This window comes from Archocentrus centrarchus, chromosome 1 (genome assembly GCF_007364275.1).
Source record: "Archocentrus centrarchus isolate MPI-CPG fArcCen1 chromosome 1, fArcCen1, whole genome shotgun sequence".
Classification (NCBI taxonomy): Eukaryota; Metazoa; Chordata; class Actinopteri; order Cichliformes; family Cichlidae; genus Archocentrus; species Archocentrus centrarchus.
This window is the reverse complement of record NC_044346.1, coordinates 22,886,300-22,906,115: the sequence shown is the minus strand read 5'-3', so window position 1 is coordinate 22,906,115 and position 19,816 is coordinate 22,886,300. Positions and strand designations below refer to the sequence as shown.

General features: G+C 42.5%; 1 protein-coding gene across 2 annotated transcripts; it reads right to left on the bottom strand.

The window, feature by feature from the left end:
- Positions 1-528: 528 nt before the first annotated feature.
- fip1l1b (FIP1 like 1b (S. cerevisiae)) lies at positions 529-19,625 on the bottom strand. Of its 2 annotated transcripts, none has more exons than XM_030735771.1 (16): positions 19,361-19,625; positions 18,918-18,972; positions 17,242-17,308; positions 17,025-17,137; positions 16,262-16,326; positions 16,039-16,149; positions 14,803-14,933; positions 12,427-12,545; positions 11,925-11,978; positions 9,680-9,779; positions 8,991-9,147; positions 8,808-8,889; positions 8,240-8,295; positions 7,946-8,135; positions 3,439-3,585; positions 529-1,141 (listed from the first exon to the last, which is right to left on the bottom strand). In XM_030735771.1, exons 1-16 carry the CDS (start codon positions 19,437-19,439, stop codon positions 997-999), a joined length of 1,671 nt encoding a protein of 556 aa, XP_030591631.1. In that variant the 5' UTR covers positions 19,440-19,625; the 3' UTR covers positions 529-996. The 2 variants fall into 2 exon arrangements, with proteins under 2 accessions (XP_030591631.1, XP_030591639.1); XM_030735779.1 differs by having other exon boundaries at positions 529-1,138.
- Positions 19,626-19,816: the final 191 nt, after the last annotated feature.

Sequence of the window (19,816 nt, the reverse complement as noted above, 5' to 3'; positions counted from 1 at the left end):
AAATTCAAATATTCAAGTTAAAGGGAGCCTATTTTGACTTTTATGTCAAATACATTTCCAATTGTGGATTCTCACATTTTTTTTTTCTTTAAGTTACAGTGTGAGAGATGAAAAACCCACCTGCCTGATGTCTGTCTTTAGTTTACAAGGAACAGTCACTCAAAAGAAAGCTGCCTTGAAGCAAGGGCCAAGTGTGCCTAACGGTATGTTTCAGGTGCTGGATGAACTGAGGGGCTAATCCGAGCCACAGCGTAACATAAAAAACAAAAAAAGAATTATTTTGAATTGTGAATTATGCAAAGCTTTTCAAGTCCAAGAGTAAAAATACGGAAATTAGTATATCAAGTCCTCTTTAATTAATCTGAAAAGAAAAAAAAAACCAAAACATTTTTGATCAGGAGAGGACTTTATAAATTTGTAAACTAAAGATACATAATGGGCAGACTATACAATGACAAAGGTTATGCTCACTATGTAGAAATGAACTATGAATGGACTATTTATTCCAAGAAAAGTCACAAAAAGACATCTTATCAAAAAGTGTTTAATTGAATTTAACTGACAGCTTTCTAGAGATGTCATCACTGGGAACAAGAACAAAAGGACAACATACAAACAAGAGAAAAAGAGCAAATTCTGCTGATCATACTGACTATACAGTGAAATCTCTGAGCATGACCTAAATTACAGCAGTGCTCTGAAAGACAGGGCTGAGAAAAATTAGGTGGTTAAAGACCGATTGATATTTTGCCTGATCTGATAGAAAAGATGGTTATGGGGATGACCATATCTCCTTCACCTCCTCCTCCTCTGCTCCATTTATTCTGAAGTGACTGAGGGAGAACGACAGCAGGGTGGTGGAGAATGGAGACTGATGGAGAGGAGAGTGACAGTGGTATCTGTCACTCAGCCACTTTATGGTTTTGTTGGTCTCTTGTTCTCTTTCTGGTCAGCATGGAGACAAATGGAAGGATGAAAGATGGCAGCTGGTCATCACTACTCCATGGCTTCCTGATTCTCTTGGTCTGCGCTGATCTCCTCACTGGCCTCTTTGCCCTCCTTGCTCCTCTTGCTCTTCTTGTGTTTGTGCCGCCGATGGCTGTCACCCTCCTCACTGTCGTGCCTCCTCCTGCTACTGCTGCTAAAGAAAGGTAAAGTGGACAGTGAAGGTGACAGGAAAGGAAAGAGATAGATAGAGAAGTAAAGGGCAGGCACGGGGAGACAGGAAGGAAGAGAATGTAGAAGGTGAGAAAGAAGAGATGGACAAAGAAAGGAGAGATCAATGGAGATGAAAGGTGAGAGGAAGAGAAATGGAGAAGAGACAAGAGGGCAAAGACAATGACAGTGAGGCAGCGTGACGGCAAGTTGGAAAAGGGAGAATGAAGGGAGGAAGGGTGGGTTTGAATGTGGAAAGAAGATGGAAGGATATAAAAAGTATTAAAAACTTTCTGATATATTTTCAGGGCTTGTCAGCCGAGCATTTCTTTCTTTCCATGTAGTGCATGTCAATATTCCCATTCTCACACTGTATATTTGCAATTTTTAAAGTCAGCAGATTAATGTCTGAAAATTCTAGTTTCCAGTTTACGTTTTGTTTTAAATCGAGAATCTCATGACAAGTTTTTAGAAATGCATTTGAAGGCTACGTCACAACTAAAGCTACATGTTCCTAAACCTCTACCTCCTGCACCACTCTTGGAACCCATTGGCTTGTCTGCTGTCTAAGTTTCTGGGGACAATAGACAATAATTTGGGGCTTCTGGTTAAGCCAGTGAATTTTTTTTTTTTTCTCTTCAGCTCTCAGCGGAGACTGTCACACTTTTCTTCTCTCCCCAGCCCTTCCTTTTTGCCATGCTTTGCTGCTTTAGAGCCTCTCTTCACACAACTTCTAAACTGGAATTTATAATTATGGATCTGGTCAGCTGGTCTCTCAACGCCATTGTTTTGATCAAATTTTCACCATGAGGAGTTGGGGGAAGGAGAACCCTATTCCCTCTTATTAATTGACATTCCAGGTGGCTACATTATGGTTCCTGGGTGGTGTGGAAGATGACGTGCCTGGCCGTGTTGTCAGTGGAAAACACACACATTTGGCTTATTGACACTGGGATTTCTCCGAATTGGACCTGGAGATACCTGGCTTGTCGTTGCAATTCAGGAAGTGTGGGCAGCTGTCTGGCCTTGGTAAGGCTGCTTATGACAAGAACGCAGGAAGGTACAGACTCAAACTCAGACTCTGTATATCTGCAGCTGATTCTGAGGGTAAGATCTTGGAGATGTATGTGTCTGTTTCTGCACGGCGAAGGAACGAACCAAGAAGATTCGGATGAATTGGATTTTTTTCGCCACAGAGAGGTGCCAGTAAGACTGAAGGCTGTCAACAAATTAATCAGTACAGTCTGTACCAAAACAAGTCGCAGAATCAGGAATTTGGCTCCCTGGCGGCCTTGGACTGCTGCTTATCAAATTGTCTCCTGGATGTTTTGTAAATAGATGCTCTACCCCCCCGCTGTCCTGTCTTCTTCTGACCTGTGTTGGACTGATCTCCCTGACCTAGCCACTGATGAACTCTACATCTTATCAGAACTGTTCGCTGGGGAGGGAGTTTGAGTCAGCCCCACAGTAGCCTGACCCCCCCCCCCCCCTCCACTGGCTTCCCTTTCCATCCCTCCCCACCCTAGTGCTCCCATGCTATATGTTTCTGCTGTAACCTGATACGGTGTATGTGCGTATGTATACAAAGTACGAGATGATTTTTTTCCTCACTCATCTCTAAATGTTTTCACTATTGTTTCTGTCTTTTAATGGCAGCGCCTCCAGAAGGGGGGCAACATGGCCACAGTTCACCTATCTCCCCATGTTTGTTTGTCCTCTTGGATGGGTGTTCTGTTAACTGTAATTTCCCCATTGTGGGATCAATAAAGTATCATCATCATCATCAGGAGCAAGACCTCCTGTTCCTCCTGCTGATCATTGTTTAAGAATACAGATATAAGAAATAAATAATAAAAAACTACAATACCCAACGGTTAGTTAATGCATATCATTAAATGCAACCCTGTTTTGTCTCCAATGTTTTGTTCCCTTCTCAGATGATTAGACTAAAGTTTTCTGACAGGCCAGAATAAGAAATTATAACATGCCCAGTACCAAAAGTCTTTGTCTACAGAAATAGATGCAAATTCATATGTAGATACCCGTTTACAGAGATTAGATTAAGCCCAATAAATAAAACAGGGAGTAACTGTCATCAGAGTAAACTATAAGAATGTGAAAATTATAAAGAAGCCTTTACTTTGAAAAAAAAAAATTAGAAAACTAACACTAAATTATTCTGAGAAGTAACGCTTGAATACTACAGTTTGGAGTAAACTAGCTACACAGCAGGAAACACAAGGCTAGCAGAAAAGTTTGATGCTTGAGCGTGTGTTCATTTACCTGCGAGAGGACTTGTGGCGCCCCTCCTCCTTCTCTCTGTGCCGCCTCTCTCTGTGCCTTTCCTCTTTCTCTCGGCTCGACCGGTCACGGTGGCGCTCTCCATAACCGCGCTCCTGATAATCACGGTAACGATACCGCTCCTCATCACTTTAGAAGATGAAAAAGAAAGGAGCGTTTACTTTATTTTAACATGCAAGTAAAACAACCCAACCTCTGATTAATATTAATGAATTTTTTAAAATTGCATTTAGTTACTGTTCTAGATGCCGCGTATTAGCTCTTGCAAAGGTCCATGAATGCACATTCATGGCATTACAGATTCATTTGTGGTGAGTTTGGCAAACACATGATGACAGTTATTTGTATGACTCTGACTTCATTGCTAATATCTGATCCACTTAAGATCAGCACCAATACCCATCAACAGCTGAAAACAAACTGTTCAAATTAAAAGCATATCACTTTTTAGTGCCTTTATAGATGCAATTAAAAAAAAAAAAAAAATCCATCCGCTTCCACTCATCCTGTTCAGGGTCCTGGGGGGGCTGAAGCCTATCCCAGCTGTCATAGGGCAAGAGGCAGGGTACACCCTGAACAGGTCGCCAGCCTGTCACAGGGCTAACACAGAGAGACAAACAACCTTTCACATTCACGCTCTCATTCACACCTATGGGCAATTTAGAGTAACCAATTAACCTAACCTCTGGAGCTTGAAAAAGGCGACTGGACTTCTTTTTGTTTCTTGAAGACGTTTCACCTCTCATCCGAAAGGCTTCTTCAGTTCTCAACCAAATGGTGGAGAGACCCAGGTATTTAAACCCCTGTGGGTGTAGTCCCCTGGAGGTGGTTATGACCCTCTATTGATCATGTGCTTGAACACATGTGCCCAGGTGTGAAGGGGGCGTGGGTCATATTTAATCAGTGGTTTCAGTTGAAACCAATTTAGGACTCCGCTCCATTGTTTCCTGTGGCCTATTGAGGTCACTGGAACAAAGGTGTGAATGGGGGTTGAGACGTCTGGGAAGGGAGCTCAGGACAGCACTGTAAGCGGGGGAAAGTTGGTGACGTAATCCACCTCCTCTGTTCAATGATGGTTGTTCACAGTGGACATAGATGGCTTCTTTCACTCCTCTTTCAAACCATCTGTTTTCCCTGTCCAAAATGTGGACATTGGCATCCTCAAAAGAGTGCCCTTTTTCCTTCAGATGCAGATGTACTGCTGAATCTTGTATACTGTGTTCAAGCACATGATCAATAGAGGGTCATAACCACCTCCAGGGGACTACGCCCACAGGGGTTTAAATACCTGGGTCTCTCCACCATTTGGTTGAGAACTGAAGAAGCCTTTCGGATGAGAGGTGAAACGTCTTCAAGAAACAAAAAGAAGTCCAGTCGCCTTTTTCAAGCTCCAGAGACTACTATGACCTGGACAACTGAGAATCTACACAGACATATTGCCTTGCACTTTGGGAGGAACACCCTTCAATTGGTGCGGGAGTATGAAAGGGACTCAAGAAAGCTAGCGGACTACAGGAACCACCTTCGTTTCAACTTGAGATGCAGACAGTCCAGACTGGTTCCCAAGAGTTTGCACCTTGGGTCCACAGTAAAAGGACATAGAGCTGACCAAATTCTATGGAGAGCACAGAACCACCTTTTAAGTGAAAGGATAAGACAGGTCCATTTCACCATAGATGCACTCCAGAACAAAATCCACCAGACGCAGCAGAAACTCTCATCACTCTTACCTCACACCATCGCAGAAGAAGTTTCTACATTTGTGGACAAAGCCCAGCTCGCACAACACATCAAAGGCAAGGAAAGACAACTACGTAAATTTCAAACTCTGCAAACCAAGGCATACCATTCATCTGTTAACAAACAGGACGACACGATAAGCAATGGAAACCAAGGAAAGTGGGTGAAGAACCTATCAGACAGGGTCCTCACCAAACCAGAAGAAAATGTGCTAGCCAAAGGACTCAACTTTGCCATAGCCCCACAACAGCTTCCTATAGTAGACCTCATCACAGCAACAGAAACCGCTATAAGAAATAAACTTTCTCATCCTGTAGCAGAACAGATCAGGATGAAAGTTTCAGCCACTCTCTCCAGTGCAAGACTTCCTCCATCCAACCTCACCATTCAGGAGAAGAAGGCCATCACAGCCCTAAGCAAGGATCAAAACATCACCATACTGCCAGCCGACAAGGGGAGGTGCACGGTTGTGCTGAATTCATCGGATTACCACAACAAAATTACTACACTCCTCAGTGACAACAATACTTATGAGGTCTTGAGACGTGATCCCACAAGCAACTACAAGAAAAAAGTTGTTTGCTGCCTGCAACAACTTGAAAAGGAAAAAGCCATTGACCGCCCCACTTACTACCGCCTGTACCCTGGAGAAGCCACTCCATGCATTTATGGACTCCCAAAGATCCACAAAGAAGGAGTCCCACTTCGACCCATTATCAGCAGTATAAACTCGGTCACCTACAACATTTCCAAACACCTCGCCACCATCTTATCACCGCTTGTTGGCATCACACCCCACCACATTGAAAACTCTACAGATTTTACTAACAAGGTCCAGAATCTTGTACTGGATCCAGATGAAACCATGGTGTCCTTTGATGTGGTTTCACTTTTCACTTGCATACCTACAACTGAGGCAGTGGAGACCGTCAGAAGACGACTACAGGAAGACGATTCCTTACTGAACAGAACCAGCTTCACCCCAGACCAGATTTGTGCACTTTTAGATCTCTGCCTTACCACAACATATTTTAAATACAATGATGGATTCTACAGACAGAAGCATGGATGTGCCATGGGCTCCCCAGTGTCTCCCATTGTAGCCAACCTTTACATGGAGGAAGTGGAAAGTAAAGCTCTTGGTTCTTTCAAAGGGATGGCACCTAGCCACTGGTACAGATATGTAGATGACACCTGGGTCAAAATCAAAACCCAAGAAGTAGAAGCCTTCACTCGTCACATTAACTCAGTGGATAAATACATACGTTTTACCAGGGAGGACACCAGAGATAACAAGTTACCATTCCTGGACTGTGCGGTGCTTATCGAGGAAGATGGAAGCCTCAACATTGAAGTTTACCGGAAGCCCACACACACAGACCAGTATCTCCTCTTTGACTCCCACCACCCTCTGGAACACAAACTTGGGGTGATCAGGACCCTACAACACCGTGCGGAAAGTGTTCCCTCTAAGGCAGAAGGGAAGCATAAGGAACACACACACATTAAGAAAGCCCTCAAAACATGCGGTTACCCCAACTGGGCCTTCATCAAATCAGCTAAGATGCACAGGAATGAAGGCCAAACACAAACTACAGAGAATGGGAAGGACAAGAGGAACAACATTGTCATCCCATATGTGTCAGGCTTGTCAGAGAAACTCAGAAGAATTTTCTCCAAGCATGACATCTCAGTATACTTCAAACCAAGTCACACCCTAAGACAAAAACTGGTTCATCCCAAGGACAAACCCGCCAAACACAAGATCAGCGATGTAGTGTATGCTGTTCAGTGCAGTGAAGAGTGCTCGGACCTCTACATTGGTGAAACCAAACAGCCTCTTCACAAACGAATGGCACAACATAGAAGAGCCACCTCGACAGGACAAGATTCAGCAGTACATCTGCATCTGAAGGAAAAAGGGCACTCTTTTGAGGATGCCAATGTCCACATTTTGGACAGGGAAAACAGATGGTTTGAAAGAGGAGTGAAAGAAGCCATCTATGTCCACTGTGAACAACCATCATTGAACAGAGGAGGTGGATTACGTCACCAACTTTCCCCCGCTTACAGTGCTGTCCTGAGCTCCCTTCCCAGACGTCTCAACCCCCATTCACACCTTTGTTCCAGTGACCTCAATAGGCCACAGGAAACAATGGAGCGGAGTCCTAAATTGGTTTCAACTGAAACCACTGATTAAATATGACCCACGCCCCCTTCACACCTGGGCACATGTGTTCAAGCACATGATCAATAGAGGGTCATAACCACCTCCAGGGGACTACACCCACAGGGGTTTAAATACCTGGGTCTCTCCACCATTTGGTTGAGAACTGAAGAAGCCTTTCGGATGAGAGGTGAAACGTCTTCAAGAAACAAAAAGAAGTCCAGTCGCCTTTTTCAAGCTCCAGAGACTACTATGACCTGGATAACTGAGAATCTACACAGACAATTAACCTAACCCCAGTAAGTGCATGTCTTTGGAATGTGGGAGGAAACCGGAGTACCCAGAGGAAACCCACGCAAGCACGGGGAGAACATGCAAACTCCACACACAGAGAGGGAAAGGCCTGGGCAAAGGTGGAATCAAACCCAGGCCTTCCAGATGGTATTCTAACTGTGAGGCAGCAGTGCTAACCACTGCGCCACCGTGCTGCCCAAAATAATAAAATATTAATAAATAAATTAATAAATAAATCACCCTGCAGCCCATTTAATATGTCTGTGTGTTTCTGTCCCTCTGGTGTACCTGGTGTAGCTTATAGCTGATGGGCTGTGCTCCCTCTCCCGCTCCCGCTCATGTGTCCTCTCTCTGGGTCTCTCTCTCTCCTTGTCTCTCTTGTCATCTCGGCGGGAATAGTACTCCCAGGGTTTGGAGTTATCTATCATTGGAGGCCAAGGAGGAGGCACACCTCCAACCATGGGTGGAGGATAAGCACCTGAACACAAATAAGAGGGAAAGTTGGAGATTAAGCAGTTTCTTATTAATGAATGTGTGGCATTTGATACATTACTGACAAAACCAGATTGTGTTACTCTTCACCTTGAGGAAACGGGTATGGAGGAACAGAGCGTCCATCATAACCTCCACCATGGCTGCTGTGAAAACACAGGAAGGGCAACATGTTACTTTAGTGTGTGCGTGCACATGTACTGCTTTCAATGAAGCAATGACCACATGTTCAAACAGTCTTGGTAACGTGTAGCACCGAGCAGCGTTGTTATGCTACGATTTGCCTCGTCTTCATAACCACAGCCTCCAAAGAGAGAGCTGTGTGAAAAATGCTGGATATGGTTGTAACCAGTATGTGTGATGTTAAAAGCTTTTCTTTAAAGTTACAACAGTAATTTGTCTAACTTTTGTCAAGTTTTGGATCAGAGTGAAAAACACACATTCCAAAACATGATGGTGTGTTTGCTTACAGTTTAACCTTAGGGTGCACATATTGCATATTATGTAACTATGTAAGTGGGGGGGGGTGACTTTAAACTTTGGTCAGAAAAAGCACGTGTCTCAATGGCTAGAGTAAATATTTTATAAAATGTCTCCACAGACTGTCAGTCGCATGACTGCGCCTACATTATGTATTGTGTGTGTACAGGTGAGTTACCCGTCCATAGTTGGGATGATAGAAGGAGGAGGCCCACTAGTTGGGGGAGGAAAACTAGGAGGAGGGACAGTAATGGGCAACCCTATAAGAGAGAACAAGAGGAAGCAAAGACAGTAAACAATAAATACTGAAAAAAAATGCAGAATAATAAAAATACAGAGTAAGACAGGAAACTGAACTTACTGGGTGGGGGAATGAGCGGGGGTGCAGTACTGACGTTTGGTGGCGGAGGGAGAAATGGCGGTGGGGGAATGTTTGGAGGAAGTGGTCCGGGGGGGAAGAATGTGGGGATCTTAGCAGGAGTTGGCTCAGCCTCTGATGTCGAGTGCTCAGAGATTACCTGCACGCCAGACACACACAGGTCGGTAAACATACTAAAATGATCGAATAATGCTTTTCCACTGTTAGCTTTTTTTCAATGTCAAGAACAGGTTGGTAACAGGGTTAGTAAACTGAATATTATAATATTATATACTGAATATTACAGCTACTACAGTTACTTTTCTCTTTTATTTCAGTCGTTTCAACCTCAACTCTGAAAGCAATAAGCTTTAGCTCTGCTCATTTAATCCGTGGCACACATGACAAAAACTTGCAGAAGTTCGCTAAAGAGGGAATGACCTCAATGTACGTCATAGCACGGTGACAGGAATGCAGCAAAAATGAGTGTCCAGTCAGGTATCACGCTTTCATGTTGAATACCTGTGACTACTGTAGTCATTTGAACTAATATGATTGCCGTTTGTACCCTTTCCTTTCTGAGGAGAAAATCCAGATGTTACTGAGTTAGTCGGTGTTTTGTTCATTGCAAAAGATGCATAACTAAACTATAACTTGAAGTTTTTCTTGACTGTTTCTGTTGCTTGTTGTACCTGAATATTGTTGCCATCTAGATTATGTCGACGTCGCCCCTCAACTCTGCTGATAGTGGCTGTCTGTCCACCAATCACATCAATGATACCGCTTGACTTCCTAGAGGGGGGAAAAAACAAAAAACAAACAAAAAAAAAAAAACAAAAAAAAAAAGAGGAAAAAAGGGACATCAAGGTACTGAACAGCATCCAAAACAAATGGACTCCAGCTACTTTCAAATGCACTATAAGCAAAAATAATCAGTGAGGCAAGCTACAAGCCAAATTCATATAAAAGCGTCCAACACTGCAGTCCTAAATCTTTGCCGCATGCTGCAGTGTTTCACATATGAATGACCACCTGTTTAAAGATATTTTGAGGCTGATCAATTAATTTATTTCAACATAAACAATATTGATTGCTGGGTCCTGTAGCTTTGTTTTCTAAAGAATTTTACAGTGTAGAAGTCAACTTGTCAGTGCGATGGCGACAAACGGCCATAAATACCTACTGTCTGCCAGATTTTTGTTTTACTGATTGTTTTACATACACACCAATAGGGCTGACTGATTATGGCAAAATAATAATCAAATGTTTTGTTCAATATTGAGATCATGGTTATTACCATGAATATTCTCAGAGTGGAAAAAAAAAAACAGTGAAAAGTTTTTTTTGTTTATAAATTCAGAGTATTTCCTTGAACTTTACACTGCTCAAAAAAATTAAAGAAACACTTTTTAATCAGAGTAGAACATCAAGTCAATTAAACTTCTGGGATACTGATTTGGTCAGTTAAGTAGCAGAGGGGGTTATTAATCAGTTTCAGCTACTTTGGCGTTAATGAAATTAGCCCAACTCCTCCAGGATGGCACATTAATACATTAACTGCCAGAAGGTTTGCTGTGTCTCTCAGTACAGTCTCAAGAGCATGGAGGAGATTCCAGGAGACAGGCAGTAACTCTAGGAGACCTCAACAGGGCCATAGAAGGTCCTTAACCCATCAGCAGGACCGGTCTCTGAACAGGAGGCATATCCACGGACACACAGACCTCTAAAGGGTAGGCACGGCACCCCGTCTTACATTAGGTACCAAGATGAAATCCTTGGACCCACTGTCAGACCCCGCACTGGTGGAGTGGGCCGTGGGTTCCTCCTGGAGCACATCAATGCCCGGCCTCATGTGGCAAGAGCATCGAGGCAGTTCCTGGAGAATGAAGGAATGGATTGCAATCACTGGCCCCCACACTCACCTGACCTAAATCCAATAGAACACCTCTGGGACATTATGGTTCAGTCCATCCAAGTCCACGTCAGACTGTCCAGGAGCTCAGTGATGCTCTGGTCCAGATCTGGGAGAAGTCCCCCAGAACACATCTGTCATCTCATTAGGAGCATGCCCCAACACTGTCAGGCATGAATACAAGCACGTGGGGGCCATACAAACTACCGAGTAACATTTTGCGTTGCTCCAATTAAATTTCGGCAAAATGGGGTAGCCTGCTGCATCATTTTTGAGTTTTAGGGTTTCTTTGAATTCAGCCCTCTGTGGGTTCATTTCCATCAAACAATGTGACATCCTTTCCTTCTTAATGCAATACACAGTCCATATCAGTATAGATATCCAGCATGAATGTTTTTCCCATTGAAATCTGATGTATTTTCAAAGTGTTCCAATTTTTGTTTTTTGAGCTGTGTATAAATCCAGTTAAAAATTAAATAAATTTGAACTGAACTGAATCTGCCACAGCCTGGCAGGAAGTGAATAAAGACTTTTTAGAGTTTCATTGCAAAACAGAATGTGCCAGAGCAATTGTTTTATTTCAGTTTTCTTGCTTTGATAATTGGTGGAAGCCAAAATCGTACTGATAGCTTTACAACTCAACCAAAATAAATATCATTAAAGGAGCATGGACTCCGATGTTTTTCTTTCTTTACAAATATTTTAAGACACATTTTCTGTTAAGGTCATAACTTTATGAAATATAAAAAAGACTGAATGTCTTGTCAGTTCAGAATAACCTTTTAATATGACCAAGAATCTCACATAGGTTAACTGGCCTGCTGTTAGTATTTCTTTTCTTTTGCTAAAGCTGTAAAGCTGCAAAGACACATGCAAGTCAACTACCGAAAAAGAAAGAAACATAAGCAAAAGTACAAAACTGTCTTTGATGCTTCAAAAGCACCCAGAGGACCCCATCCTTAAACATCTATGCATTTCCCAACAGGCCCCCTAAACCTTGAAGGGACAAGGCCATGCCCACTTACGTATAATAAGACATGTCCTGAGGAGGCGGGCCAGTCCACTGAGGGGGAGAGATCCTACCATTTTGAGACAAAGGACAGGCGTAATGAGAGTAACACACACATAAAAACCATGGGAAGGAACCCCATTTTAACCATAGGTACTCTGGTGATTATCTGGAAGTGGCCCAGTGTGTGTGTGAGTGTGTGTGTGTGTGTGTGTGTGTGTGTGTGTGTGTGTGTGTGTGTGTGTGTGTCTCCTTATGAGTCAAGAAAGGGTCTGAGCAAGTTGGATTTCAAAAAGTAAACAAAATAAACTGATGAAACTTAAACTTGCTTGTACCAAAATTACCAATGACTACAATTTATTCCTCATCCTTCCATGTTTTAAGCATCTTCATTCATCCTTCCCCAGCCCCATCTCATAACTTGATTATCTACTTTACTGTGTACTTAGTCTCTACTGAAAACTGTGTGTTTCTCTAACCAGATATTTAACATGTCAATCAAGAGGCAGGAGTGTTACCTGGTGACCTGACTGACGGCAGATTTATACAAGTTGACAGGAGATGTGAAGTCTGGCTTCGAGGTGTGAACAGGCAAACTGGGTATGTCTTTTTCATTACCAGTTCTGCCCTGCTGAACCTAGAAAAGAGCCAAAAATCAGCCTGTTAGTATATTGTATGTGTTTGCTGCAGGAGACAGAGGGTGCTGATTTTAAAGTTGGTATGGTCAAGCAATGGGGGCGTAACAGTGCACAAAATTCATGTTTGGCTGCCATGGTTTTGTTTTGGAGTGTCGTAGCATGTGTTTGGATACAAAGGTCACACTGGCCGTATTTCTTACAGTAAAGGGGATCAGATGCTGGTATGTTGTCATAAAAACATAGATACACAAAAATACATGCCATGTTTGCTGAAATATATCATCTTGAATGGTCAAACCTAGCAGTGCAATTTCTGGCATTGCCAATACTGAGAATATAACCTATTTGTACAAATTTTATTGGGATTGTCAGCAGACACAGCCAGTGTAGGGTTGTTTGAAAAGTGCAGGCTGATCAGACACAACACATGTTCTGGCTTACAGGAAGATCTGTTATGGTTTAAGATACTGTGCAAGATTAATGAATAAAAACTGCAGTGTCTGCCAAGCTCTGAAGAGCATCCCAACAAGCATCCTTAGAATTTAACTCATCTGGTGACAAAACCTTCCAATCCAGACTTTCTGCTAACAAAGTGCAGGTATGTTGACATGAATAAACTCATCTTTTCTGAGTAATTGGATGCAAGTTTGAAATCTTACACAGCACCACATGGATGTAGAAACATGAATACTAGCATGGCGAGCGAAGGTGAGACAGAATGGGAAAGGACCAGAGGAACCAGCCGAGACAAATCTAGGCGCTACCTCTGTAACACGGACATGGTTCGGTTACAGACCAGAAAACTGTATTTTGCAAATTATGCCACATGCTAGCCCCCACAACAGGCTTAAATACCAAAAATCTCAGCAACACAAGAAACGTGATGGAGAGAGTTTAGGAATGAAAAACACAAAAGAACCGTCAGGTGCTCAAAACAAGCCCCAGAGTCAAACATTGTAGTTGCTGATACAGTTTAAGTACAATGTTTACATTTGGCATTTTATGTAGCAATATTTTAGGTTAGGCTCGTTTTAGCTTTGTATTTTATATATTAATATTTTATAGCTTTAGATTCTTAAATATTTGCCCAGAAGTTCTAAATAAAAGGAGAAAATAATGATTCATTTAGATTACGATATGAAATTTTGGTCACATTGCACAACACAGTCACACACATGCTTAAAGTGAAGAAGTCTCTTTAAATCTGAGTACACATGGGCGCCTGGGTTGCTTAGTGGTGAAGCCGGCGACCACATACACACGCCGCGTTGCGGTGCGGGCGGCCCGGGTTCGCGTCCCGGCGCCGATTTGCCCGCGTGTCTTCCCCTGTATCTTTCCCCCATTTCCTGTCTCTCTCCACTGTAACAAAAAGCTGCTGTGGCCAAAAATGGAAAAAAAAAAAAATCTAAGTACACATATTGGTGATAGCGTTATATGAACTGAAAGCATAATACTTATCTTAATATTTCTCTGGCTTAAAATGCACTGATCATTTTTCTTTAATGTGAAACTTCATACTAAAGCAAGCCAGAAAATTGGGGGGGGGGGGGGGGGCTTCTTCAGGAGTGCTGAAGAGCTTCTCCAAAAGGGTCATCCACACAGGAATTGACTGGCTTGTCAGGCATTGCTTTGTTGCTGACAGTGGACATCAGAAAGCTCTGGTTACCCAAGTAATCCTGAATCCTGTAATGTACGTCCATCCCTATGTTACTTGAAGTTATCCTTTCCCCTCATCAGTAGCCGCTTCAATCTCTCACCTCACCGCTGAAAAATGTTTAACTCTGTGATGTCAGGTGACAATGGGCGAAATAAGTTATTTCGCCCATTGTCACCTGACATCACAGAACGTCACTGCCTTTGTAGTCTATGGTGGCTACATCGCTGCTGATCGCTTCCTGTGTGGACACCCTATAAGTGCTGCCTCCTAAAAATGCAAGACCTCATATTCAACTTAGAATATTCTGATTCGAGCACATTACCACCTGCGCTAGATTGGTGGTTAACTGAAGTGCAAAGCTAAGACACGTAGCAGGGCGACACAGCTTTACCCCTTAAAGAAAGTGGCCCTGTGGGCACCATGTATGGAACAGCAGGTAATTCTGTGAAGCATTTCTGTGACTGTTTGCTTTGCTAATGTTTAAGCATTTGCAGGTTGTATAAAGTGAAATAAAAATGCTTAAAAAGGCTGATTGGTGGAACCAGGAGCTGAAGTACAAAAACAAAGACAGAGCCCGCAGTGCTGCAGTGATATCTTACAGTGATCTTGCTTGTCACTGAGCCAACTGTAGAGACCTCCAGGCCCATACGCAGCCTTTTCTGTTTTTCACAGTAAGCCTTCCATGTGTCTTCATTGAAGCCATAGTTGAAGTAGTCTGACAGATCGGCTCCTACACACAGAAAAACATGCACACATTTTATGAAATTCTGTACAAAGGTCATCTGATTTTTCTTTTTTACTAAGAAGCAAATATGGATTTACAGGCACGGCTAAGGCAACCTCGTTCTCTGGAGGTTTGTTTATTGGAATTGATTTTTTTTATACAGATGCAATTCTCAAAAAGAAAGTAAGGGACAGCAGCCATTTTAATAAACTACTACCATATTTCTGTTGGAGGCAAATTATGGACTGTTACTAGATATTACATGTTCATATTTGTTTACTAAACATGACATTTCCTTATCGATGTGAGCAAACATCCTGCAAATGCACACTGTGGTTCCTAAAATATTAGTGACATATCTCTATTATAGACTCGTCACAACTAGTGAGAAGGTGGTGACGATAAACAGCTACAAAATGTAGACAGTGGTCTGCAGAACTGTGCATAGGACCAATGCACAACCATGTTGATCCCTTTAGGCTCTGATTCGGAGGTGTTTCTGACCATAAAGCCTATTTTGCAAGAGCAACCAACAGTACCTGCTGGCATGTCTCCACCTTATGGTAAATGGACTAGTTCTTATATAGCGCTTTTCTACTCAGATATGAGCACTCAAAGCGCTTATGTGGCCTTTTGTTGAAGTTGGCAATAGCCAACTTGGAACATTGACACATCAGCTGCAGGGCAAGCAACTGAGAGCCATACCGCCACCAAAATTGGAGAGATAATGGCTGCATAGACAAAGGCCATAGGAGGCTACTGTTAACAATCCCTCTACAGCTTCACCTACAGAAACCTTGTGAGTTTTATTTCTGCTAGACAGATCCTGTAAACCGAAGGTTCTCTTTTAGACATTTAGCTGAAGCTCAAACCAGTGAGCAAGTTTACTATAGATTGAGATCTTAGGGAAGGTTAAACTGCAGTAAAGAAACAGGGTGTGCTTGAGTTATAATGCAATAAAAAATGAGAACTTGGCAGTTTAAAAAAAAAAAAGAAGCTGTAAACCCATTTATTTTGGCTCTATAGTTTTAACATCACGGTTTGGACAAAGTGTGTTCAAACTTTTTACTAGTACTGTATATTTTGGCTATGAAAGCAAATAAACACACACCTGGCTTTCTCCATGGTTTCTCTTCAAAGGACTCCATGTCCACCTCCAGCACTGGAACACCATTAATGTTTCCAGGTGCATCGAGATCCACTCCCTTCAGCTTTGTAGCAACTGAAAATAAACAATACAACAAGTTACTAGAAGTTATTAAAGCAAGGAAAAGGCTAAGTTGTCTTTATTGTATGTTTTTAGTAAGGAACATTTATCCAACAGAGAAAGACACCTTGTCCATAAGGTCTGGAACCTGTTGATTTGATGTTGAGGTTGACTGGTGGCGCTCCATAAGCTCTGGGAGAAAAGCACAAGAGCATTAAGACCCTGAACGCAACATCCCAACATAAACTCCAAATTACTATATTCAAATTACCCTTTCAGTTTTTCAGTAAGTCAATTTATTTAGCTGCTGATAACTCACTTGAACTTAAAACAGGATGCCTCAGTGAACATATAAGTGGATGAGAAAAGCAATTAACTGCATCATGTCAAAGCATTAAGAAACAGCTAGTGTTGACTCACTCATTATGATTCCATATCATGATGTCTCATATTAACAATAAGATATTTGAGATTTTTCCTAGCAGATCCTCTCAAGCTGGTGGGGCTTGAAAAGCTCTCCACAAATGTTCAATGTGGATGTCTAAGCTTCATTTTGGAGACTCGAGGATAGTCACAATTTTCCTGAAGCCACTCCAGCATCTTGGTTGTTTCCTTCCACTTACTGTGATACTGATGTCCTAATCTGAGGTTACTGTACTCTGGGGTTTTCTTCAAGGCTCTTTCTGTATTTGGCTGTATTCATTCTTCCTTAAATTCTAACCAGTTTCTGCTGAGAAGTACCTCCATAGTATGCTGACACTACCATGTTTCATCATAGGAATGATAAAGCCAACACCCCAAAAAACTCACCCAGTAGTAGCTTAAATTTAAACAGCCAAAAACAGTTAAAAAAAAAATCTGTACAACACCACAATTTAACTCAAACCTACGTGTACTGTGGTGCTCCAGTTTTAATGTCTCCAATCGTGACACGGACATCATCGTCATCATCATCACTGTCACTGTCGCTCTCCACATCCTCACCCGCAGCTTCACCTGTGGCCTGAAAATCCAGAAAAATAACACAACCATAAACATTATGTGACTTGAAAGCAGGTTTCTAAGAAAAAAAACATTATTAAAACTGTGTGTATGTAAACTATCCACCTCAGAGGCAACTCCATTTCCTGTAGCGTGTGCAGCAGCATCATCTGTTGCAGCATCAGCAGGGGCACTGCAGATTTGATAAAACATTAGACATGACAGACCAAATATAAAGTTTCTTCTCAGTCCCCTTCTCCCTCGGGTCGACATAACACAATTTTTTTTTTTTTTCTTTTCATTTTTGGCCACAGCGGCTTTTTGTGACAGTGGAGAGAGACAGGAAATGGGGGAAAAGATACAGGGGAAGACACGCGGGCAAATCGGCGCCGGGCCGGGACGCGAACCCGCGCCGCCCGCACCGCTACGCGGCGTGTGTATGTGGTCGCCGGCTTCACCACTAAGCCACCCAGGCCCCGACATAATGCAATTTTAATCAGGAGTAATTACTCATTAGCATGAGTAATGACTCATATACTAAGCTTTATGATGCCTGCCTGTCAGGTAGAGCCCAAGTGATATCAGTTGACCATAATTATTTTTGGCCTGAAACAGATATGTTGGATGAATCTGTCTAAGGCTTGGGGTAGTTTACAAATGATGTCAATATAGAGCATTCACTATGGGCCTGAGGTATTCTTACTTTTAACATTGTTGTTTTTATTGCAGATTATACTATTTTTATTTTTTATGTTGCTGCTGTAACATAGTAATTTTCCTTGCAGGATCAATAAAGTATATATCTATCTATCTATGACAGCAGCAATAGTGTCAACAATGTCTGCAGCACATGTTGCAGAGAATAAATGAACAGATGTCGTGCATCAAGCAAAGGTTGGTGAACAACATTTTCCCTTTTCAATATAACTAACATACTGCATGTAAAACAAACATTGGCCACTCACCAGTCACTTTGTTAAAACTGCTCAATAACACACGTACTTAATCAGCCAATCACATGGTACCCACTGCTCGTGCATTTAGGCACGTAAACATGGTCAAAATAAGCTGCTGAAGTTCAAACCGAGCAGAATAGTGAGGAAGGCGACTGAATATGGTGTGGCTGATTTCAGGAATCTATTGGGATTTTCCTGCATGACCACCTCTAGGGTTTACAGAGACTGGTCTGAAGAAAAGAAAAAATATCCAGTGAGCGGTTAGGGTTAGTGAGCGGCCAACAGTAGCAGACCACACCAGGTGTGACTCCAGTCAGCTAAGAATCTATTACTGCTACAACATTTGGATGGTCAAAATTTGGCATAAACATTATCACAGCAAGGAGGATCCAGTCTGCCTTGTTGCAACTGTTCAGGTTGGTGGTGGTGTAATGAAGTGGGGGATAGCTTCTTGGCACACTGGCTCTCTTAGTACCAGCTGAGTATCATTTAAACTCCACAGCCTACCTATTGTTGCCGATCATGTTCATCCCTTTAAGACTGCATTGTACTCATCTTCTGATGGCGGCTTCCAGCAGGATAACACACCATATCACAAAGCTAAAACTGGTTCTTTGAACATAACAGCGAGTTTACTGTACTCAAATGGGCTCCACAGTCACCAGATCTCAATCCAATAGAGCACCTTTGGGATGTGGTGGAACGGGAGATTGTGCTATCATGCTCTGATACTGACATGCAACCACAATTTCCACTATGAAAGTCGTTTTATGAGTATAAATGTGTTACACACAGAGGTTTTTTTTTTTTTTAATTATTATTCAGGTTTGACTGAATCGTAGTTACCTGACAGCAGCGTTCAGCTTGGCTTCTTCGTCCTCGTCTTTGCTCTCTGACTCATCTGGAACAAAAATTAAAAGCAACTCATTTCTTTTAGCCAGTTTATTCAGTACTCGAGTTTTTAATATTTAACCCAAGTTCAAAACACGAATCAGCTGGGCGACATAAAGCACAGTAATCCAAGTTATGGTTCAGTTAAACGTCACCAAAAGCCGGAGTAATTTTCAAATGATTTGACTCAAGTGGTGCTGCTGCAAAAGGCCGACCAAAGCAGACCAAAGACGCGCTGCTAGCTTAGCTTCCAGGCCAACGCTAATAATTAACGCACCATCTTGCCAGTAATATCTGTTGGTTAGCAGTTAATTAGAAGTACAGTAACAGATATCGTGTTTCACATCTCTGTCGGTTAGGAGGCGCCGTTCCTGCAGACGTTAGGTGGTTGTTTTTACCTCCGTACAGCCATTCCTCCTCCTCGTCTCCGGCGCTGACATCAGTGGTGGTTGTTTTGTCCGCTTCTTCCGCAGACATGTTCAGCTAACACGGAGAGCTAAACCGACTGCGGCTTCAACTACGGGCTCCAATAAAGCTTACAGGTGCTAAAATACCAGTGCAACTTCTCCCTTTATCGGGGAAATGTGGATGTATACATAAATTACGTCTTCATAGGTTCATAACCAACATCAGCACGCCGGAGTGAACCCGGAAGAGATTGCTGGCATCCCGCTAAGGTCAAGGTATCGTGGCAGAAGACACAGCGCCCCCAGCGGTCAAGATAATGAAACCTCCCTCTCTCCGCGCAGTTAAAGACATTGTAAGAGGGATGAGACCAGCAGAATTAAAATGAACTCAGCTCAAATCCAGCTCTGATTGTTCGCTTTATGGAACTCTGATACGCTGCAAAAATA